The sequence below is a fragment of the Sarcophilus harrisii genome, chromosome 6 (genome assembly GCF_902635505.1).
Source record: "Sarcophilus harrisii chromosome 6, mSarHar1.11, whole genome shotgun sequence".
Lineage (NCBI taxonomy): Eukaryota > Metazoa > Chordata > Mammalia > Dasyuromorphia > Dasyuridae > Sarcophilus > Sarcophilus harrisii.
In genome coordinates this window covers 159,067,414-159,075,065 of record NC_045431.1, presented here as the reverse complement: position 1 = coordinate 159,075,065, position 7,652 = coordinate 159,067,414, and the positions used below count along the sequence as shown (strand labels likewise).

General features: G+C 39.3%; 1 protein-coding gene across 3 annotated transcripts in view; it reads left to right on the top strand.

Annotated features, from left to right (window-relative positions):
- The window catches only part of ART3 (ADP-ribosyltransferase 3), a 59,607-nt gene extending 53,826 nt beyond the window's left edge, over positions 1-5,781 (top strand). For all 3 annotated transcript variants that reach the window (XM_031943977.1, XM_031943978.1, XM_031943979.1), the window contains 3 exons: positions 377-412; positions 4,364-4,396; positions 5,362-5,781. In XM_031943977.1, coding sequence (XP_031799837.1) covers positions 377-412; positions 4,364-4,396; positions 5,362-5,504 — 212 coding nt within the window. In that variant the 3' untranslated portion in view covers positions 5,505-5,781. The remainder of the gene's footprint in view (positions 1-376; positions 413-4,363; positions 4,397-5,361) is intronic.
- The last annotated feature ends 1,871 nt before the right edge of the window (positions 5,782-7,652 follow it).

Genomic DNA, 7,652 nt, shown 5'->3' with positions numbered 1-7,652 from the left:
TGATTACTTAATGTAAAGAGCCAAATCTTCTCTTTGACACATTATGGAGCACTGTTAATAATTTATACACTCACTTCCTCATCTCTTATATCAGTCACTGGGTTTTCACACACCTCCCTGAGAGGAGAGGTTAACTCCAAATCTGTGTTCCTATAGCACTAATCCATTCATCGTATATCTTAAATGGGATACTCCAGTAAGAGGTCTCCTGAATTTTATTGAAAATTGCCCAATTAAGAAGGATCCATGTGTTTAGGATTTAAAAATTGGAAACCTGGGTCATGACATCACCTATGCTTATGTTCTTGAATTTATTCTGAAGTTGTATTTTTAAATCACATTGAGATAATTTCCTGAAATTTTCCTTCTTATTCAGAAATGGATGAAGAACAAGAGCCTGTTGAAGACCCTGGTAAGAAATAGTTTCTATTAGCAGAGACATGGAAGTGAGACATGACTACTTTGGGTGCAGGGGTGGTGGCAAAGAAAGGGGAAGAACTAGTGTCCCTGAGGAGGACCCTCTTCAACAGCAGCTGTCTCACATCCTAGGATGAAAGTCAGGTGGGGAAAATATTGAGTTGATTCAAAAAAGCATTAATCAAGCACCTGAAGCTAAATAGATGCTAGGAATCTAAAGCCAATACAGGTAGGCCCCTGTAAATACAAGAGCATCTTTTATGGTTTCTCTATTTTAAAAGATGGTATTCATGGTCTGGCTAAAGGATGGACTCCGACTTTGATTAGATTAGACAGGAACTCTTTAAATTTGATTTTTGTGAAAGCTTCACAGTCTGGAAGAAGGGCATTCTTGGAGATGATAAGTCATTTCTGATCACATTACTTCATTTAGCTGCTTCTGCCAGTGCTGATTTTTTTGCTGATATTGTCCTGCCTCCTACAGAAGCTTCTAAATTTAGAATTCAAACACAACCAAGCTAGATGAGCCCTGTATGGGGAAACAGCTCCCCAAAGGCTTAAAGACGGCCTGAAGGCATTGCTCCTTTTTGGATAAGACAAGTACCATAGACCACGATGAATTTACTTGTTCTGAGCAGACTGTTGAAACCTTTATAAAAATATTGTTCTAAAACCCAGAAATGAATATTCAGAGAGAGAACAGCTAGTTGTAACATTTATGGCAAGTTCTTTAGTGGCCGCCATCTATGCCATGGTCTCTCACCCTGCTGACTCTGTGGCATCTGGGTGAAACAAGAAAAGGGGCATTTGTGTTTCACTAAGGCCTTCAGGGACTTGGATTCAAAAGTGTCCATCTTGTGGTGACAGTATTTTAACAGAAGTATAGTGGCTCATCTGAAATGCCATAAAAATTTCTTTCCAACTTCCCTATCTTCCTCTGCCCAAGATTACACAGTATATAAATCTGCTTGCTGACAAGTGTTGAGGAAAATATAAAGGAAATTTTAAAATGTTCAAATGTATCCACTCCTGATGTGATTAGCATTGTACTCTTGCCAAATGCAAAAGCTTCAAAATTTCACTACTGCAATAAAACCAGCTTTTCTTTTTTTTTTTTTTTAAAGGGATAACTGAGAATTTTGGAGAGATCGGTTTTCAGTTGGAAGCGCATTGCAGAGAATTTAAAAGGGAGAAGAAAGGGTGTAGAGACATTGAGTATAGGTGGCTGTCTCAAGTTTAGACATGAAAGGGAGGAGCGGTATAGGACATATTCAGCAAGGATAGACAGCATTTTTTAAGGATGGAGGAGATTTGTATGTATATTTAGACAGCAAAAAAGTATCCAGTAAACAGAAATGTTGGAATGATAGGGAGAATTTGTTGGAGAAGATAAGAAGGAATAGGATCACTTGCACATGTAAAGAGATTTGCCTTGACAAGAAGGAGAATCTCTTCATGGTGACAGGGTACAAAGGAGAAAGTAGGGGAACATTATCTTGAGATGTGTGAGATGAGAAGGGCAGAAGAGGAAATCTCAGACAAATGGTCCTAGTCTTTTAATGAAATATGAGACAATCTTCAACTGAGAGGATGGTAAAGGGGAAGTGATGGGAAATTTGAGGGATGAAACCGTTTGCAAGCTCTGTTATGGTAAATGGGATAGTGACTTTATTAGGGACTGTGGGGCAGCCCTGCTGCAAGGAGGTCACAGTTGAGATTTGTAGTGAACCATGTCAATTTTGTGAATTTTCTCCAAATCTGTTCAAAAGCACATGAATAATAAGAGTGAAGACAGATTAAAGGAGTAATCCAAGATTGAGAAATGGCATGGCACAATCATAGGAAAGACTATGAGCCAAGCACTGAATTCACTGAGGAAGGAAGGAGAATGTCTAGGTTCCATAGGTAACAGCTGCCAGAATTCTGCTTCAGTGATAAGTGTGGGTGAATAAACTTCAAAGGCAGAGAGGTTACTGAGTAATGGTAGCAAAGAGAGACCTTGGAAGTGGCCATGGAGAACAAAGAGTGTTCTTTCTACCATGACCAGTGAACTGGGGGGGGGATGAGTGAAAACACAGCCCATACTAGAAAATGTAGCCAGGGATTCAGTGTCCTTAGGAGGGAACCACGTCTCAGAAGATGGAGGGAGTGGGAAAGGCAAACTCATTTGTCTGCTGTGGAGCAGACAAAAAAGCGCAATGGAAGGGAGGATAGATATGGAGTGGGAGGGAATGAGGAACAGAGGTGAGAAAGGGGATTTAAAATCCCTGAGATGGGGGAGTATGACTGCATGCAAGTATGGTAGTCAGTGAAGAACGGATTCAGGCAGGCAGAAGGGATTAATTAGACCATTCAGGCTCCCTTTATATCCAGTGTTGTGGCAGTTGGGATTACTGAATCCTCTGAGGCTCAGGAAGTCAGATTCACAGAAGATGGAAGCAAGGCAGAGGGCAACTGGAAAGATTCTGGATTGATACAACCTGGGAATGGCCTCCGGGCTACTGAAGAGAGCCTTTGGACAAACAGAAGCTTCTGGTCTGAATCTGGATCTCAGGATTTAGAAAACTGAGGAGTGAGACAGAGGCAGGCTACATACAGGGCTTTTTGTGAGGGCAGGGGGCTCCGCAGGTTGAGATAAAAGGTACAGGTTATGGGGCTGGAATTGGAGTCTTGCCTTATGCAAAGGCAGCCTTCCTCTGAGTTGCAGGGCGCAGAAGATGAGATAGGAAGTTGCTAGCCACAATAGGTACACATTCAGTTCTTTTATGATGGAGGGTGGTTTCTATTCTCTCATAAATATCAGGCAAAAAGAGGGATCTAGATGGCCATCTCTCTGTCAGTCAGGAGTGAGTGATCAGTCTGCCTGAACTCCCATTCCTTGTAGTATCTTAGCCCTGCTCCAGGATGACAGAATGGGAGGCTGGAGGCGGAAAGCCTATCGCTGCCCTGGGCAGGGGACTTGTGGTGTGAGCCTGGTCTGCAGGGAATCCTAGAATCCCCTTTCTGGGAGCACTAGGTTTAAGCTTTGGGGTCCTCCGGCCTGGGGTTTAAAAAAGGCTTCGTCCTCGTGGCACCAGCTCAGGGTAAAGTGGCCCAGGGTTACCCAGTGAGATGAGTCTTGGAAATACCTTGCCTGATTGAGCTGGGATATCTGCTCTCACCTGTCAGACCTCGGAGCCTGGCCAGATAATGCATCCTCTGGACCTTAGATAGCAACTATCAGTGAGTCTTATAGGGGAGTGTCATGTGTTAAAGTGTTGTTAAAGTGTCGTTAAAGTGTTAAAGTGACTTGCGTGCCCTCTATTAGACATAAGCCTCTTGAAGGCAGGGATGGTGTGTAGCATACAATGATGGTGTGGTGCCCCAGTAAGTATTTAATATATGTTAGTTAAGTAAAAGTATTGAAATTTGAAGCTGTGCCAAAAGAAAAAATGGTTCTGACCTAAGGCAGAACTGGAAGCCAGACTATCTCCTCCTCCCTGTCGATTCTTTCTTTATGGTGATGAATTTTTAGTATGAGCCCACTTGATAGCTTGCTTGAGTCTAGTACTTAAGATCTATTAGAGTAAGATCTATCCCAAGCTTATCCCTTCTACATAACTTACCTTTGTCTTAAGAATTCTGATCTAGAATTCAAGGGAATGATCTCCATCCATATGTAAATATAACTACATATGTATTTTTCACACACATACAAAATACGTACATATATATAATACATAATGCATATATAATATGTACAATATGATGTATAGTTATATATGATTTACATGTAAAATTACATGAATTATAAAAATATAATTGTTATCATTATATGGACTCTAATCCTGGATTTTATCAAGAGATTTTCAGTCACTAGATTTAAAAAAAAAAGAATTTCCCATTGCCTAGCTAACACATACAGCCAAGTACAATGATATTAACTGAAAATATGTTTATTCCTTAGGTCAGAGGAGTCTAGACTATTTGGACAATCCTGGTAAGAAATACCATTTCTTCAGTTAGTAGACACCTGTATTTTTGCTGTTTAGGGGAAGTTTTAAAAGTACTGCACCGTATAAGTATTTTCCAAAAATTCATGCAAAAGAAGACTCAGAGTCACAATGGAATGGAAAGGAGATCTGGGCATAAATCCTGGCTTCTACTTTCACTGCTGGTCACAATCACAGTCTCTTAAATGTCTGTTATAATGGTGGTTCCATGTATTCTTAAAGACCACCAAGTTAAACTGGAAACTCCCTCCCCTGGGTCTTTTCTGATACCTGCTGCTGATACCTGGGAACCTCTTCATGGGGCCCTGTCATATTGCTCTGTTCTTCTTTTTGTGCATATGGCAGGAGCTGGCCAACTTGTGGTAAAATAACTTATTTTTAATAAAATTCAAAAGATATTTTAAAATCATACTATTATTGAAAGAAAATCCTTTTGTGTGCTATAACTCTGACCTGTCACTTACCTAATCTGATGTGTTTAAATATAAAACATTCAAGTATTTCAATTAACTGAATGAATAGAGACCATGATGTAGATGATTGTAAGAAGCGATGCTCTCTCTCCTTAAGACAAATAACAAGGAGGCTGATACGCTGAACATGGCTAGTGAATGTGTACTAGAGTAGAAAGATCTGGGTCTTAGCCAATTAAGTATCCAGTTTGAAAAGCACTGTTGTTTTACTCTGATTGGCATAAAAAATGATGAAAAATTTAAAAATGTGGTTCACAGGCACTAACAGCAATGGTAGTAGGTATTTCTATAATTAGATGATAGGAGAAAAGTAAATATTTTTTTCTCAGTTTTTCAGATAACACAGGTAAAAAGATTCTTTTAAAGATGAATGAAATGTATGTTTCATTTGGATAGAAGTGATAGGATCCTACTTTGGAAAGATTGATGTTATTTCGACCTGTCCTATAAAAATATATGTAATGTGTTTTCATCAACAGCTCCAGCTCTTATTCCATTTCCCAGCAACCACCCCACTGTGGCCTCTGCTTCCACCTCCTTTGGTGAGATGCTTCTTCCCCTATTTGGGAGGTTTAATCTTTTGATTGGTACTTTTGTTGTAATGTTCTTTGTTCATCTCTGAGCTATACAGGCTCTTTATTACTTAAAATGTATTGTAATAATAAGTGACTAGATCTTGATTATTGACTGCTTATGGAAATTGAAAGGGATGTGGAATTCTTCATATTTTCTACTTATATACTATACGTAATGCTTTTTGTAAACAGCACCCCAGTAAACTAGTTGTAAAGATATCTTAGAATACTTGTTAATCTTCCTTCTGTGTATGTATGTATTAATCTCATGATTGTATAAATTTGGTGTTTCTGAATGAATTCAATAAAAGACTAAGAAAAAAATAGAACCGAAATTTTGGCAGGATTCAATGGTTATATTGAATAGCCCTAATAATAATAGCTAAATTCAATGTAATAGCTTTAAAAAAAAAATAATCCACATGCCTTGGCTAGTATTAACTGGATGCCTATTTAGATAACCATGCTGGGGATTTTGGGGGACACTGTACATGATTTTTCATTGTGAACATACAGAGTAAACGGTATTTTCCGTAGGATCCTTTCAGCACTAGCTTCTGTTTTTGCTGGATGCAAAGATGCTGTGTCTGCCCTTGCATTTTTTTACAATTGGGAAGGAAAAATAGACATGTAGCAGTAACTAACTATAAGCCTGCGTAGTGTGTTAAACTGCAGGAAGCACTAATTCCACAAGGGGGCATGAGATAGTGCCAGTACAACTCAATTGGACTACTCCACCTGTTCACAAAATCCCTCTTCAAAGAATCACGGCACTGAGATGGACTTGGCGGTCTCAGAAGGCTCAACCAGAATCTATTTTGTAAATTTGACTTTAAAACATACAGGTCCATTTTGTTGACTATATATTAAAGAAAGAAGATAACCATTGTTCTTTGGATGGTCTGCAACTACCTAACAAGTCTGTCTGCCCTGGGCAGGAAAGGTGGGATCCTAAGTCTAGTTTCTACTTTATGACAAATGACTTTTAGCTTGGTTCTTGAGGAAGTGAAATAAACCTAAGCATTTCCAGTCGGCCCTAGTGCTCGGGTCTTCTGTGGGAAAAGTTGGTCCTTTTTATGTTTAAAAAAAAATCCTACTGAGGGGCAGCTAGGTGGTGCAGTGATGGAGCACCAGCCCTGAAATCAGGAGGACCCGAGTTCAAATTTGGTCTCAGACACTTAACCCTTCCTGGCTATGTGACCCTGGGCAAGTCACTTAACCCCAGTTGCCTCAGCAAAAAAAAAAAAAAAGGATCCTACTGAAAACTCTGGTAAATCCTTTATTCAGACTAGTGACAGGGAGAAGGACTTCTCCACTTAATGTAATAGATTGTGGGGACTGGAAAAGGGATTTCTTCCTTTCTACACTGGATGTGTAGCCAGTCACCAACATTGTCCTTGGAACCCCATCCTGGCTGACAAAAAAGAAACTGCACCATAAAAAAAATGAAACAACTATTAAATGTGAATTATCGTTATTGTGGTTCAGATATGAGAATATAGACTACCACCAAGTACCACTTTATTGTGAGTGGCATTTAGTATCTAATACAGAAACACTTACACTCTTCCAGCTGGAAAGATACAGTTTCAGAGTTAACAGTAAAAGACCGGGGCAACATCTATCATGTCTGGTTTGGTATTGCAAACTTCAGTGTCAAAAGTGCTGCTTACCTTTAATCACCTATAATTTTTGAATATGCAGGATTTTAAAATTGTTTTTTCTTTTTAAACAAGACTTTAATGCTATCTTTTGATTTTACATCTCCTTGATTTGCTCCTGTGTGTCTCCCACTCTCCTTCCAGAGAGCCAGGTTTTATAACAAAGGATGTTAAGAAAAAAGGAGGAAGAGAAACAATTCTGCAAAACCAATCAATACATTAAAAAAAAAAAAAACATCCTACGTAGATAGAGTTCCAGACTCCTTTTCTTCCCACCTTTGCAAAGAACAGGAGAAGTCTTTTCACTTCCTCTTTGGGACCAAACTTTTTCTTTTTTTCCTGTGGGCACAAATCCCCTCCACCCTCCCCCATGATATTTTGTATCCTGAGTTACATTTAAAAAGGAAACTTGGAAGAGGGGTGAGATAAGAATGAGGAAAAGGTTATGACTCGAGTGGGAGATGCTGAAGGTATAGTTCACTTAGTTTCAACATGAAAAGGTTCCTTTCCTGTATCATTGAACAGAGAGATATG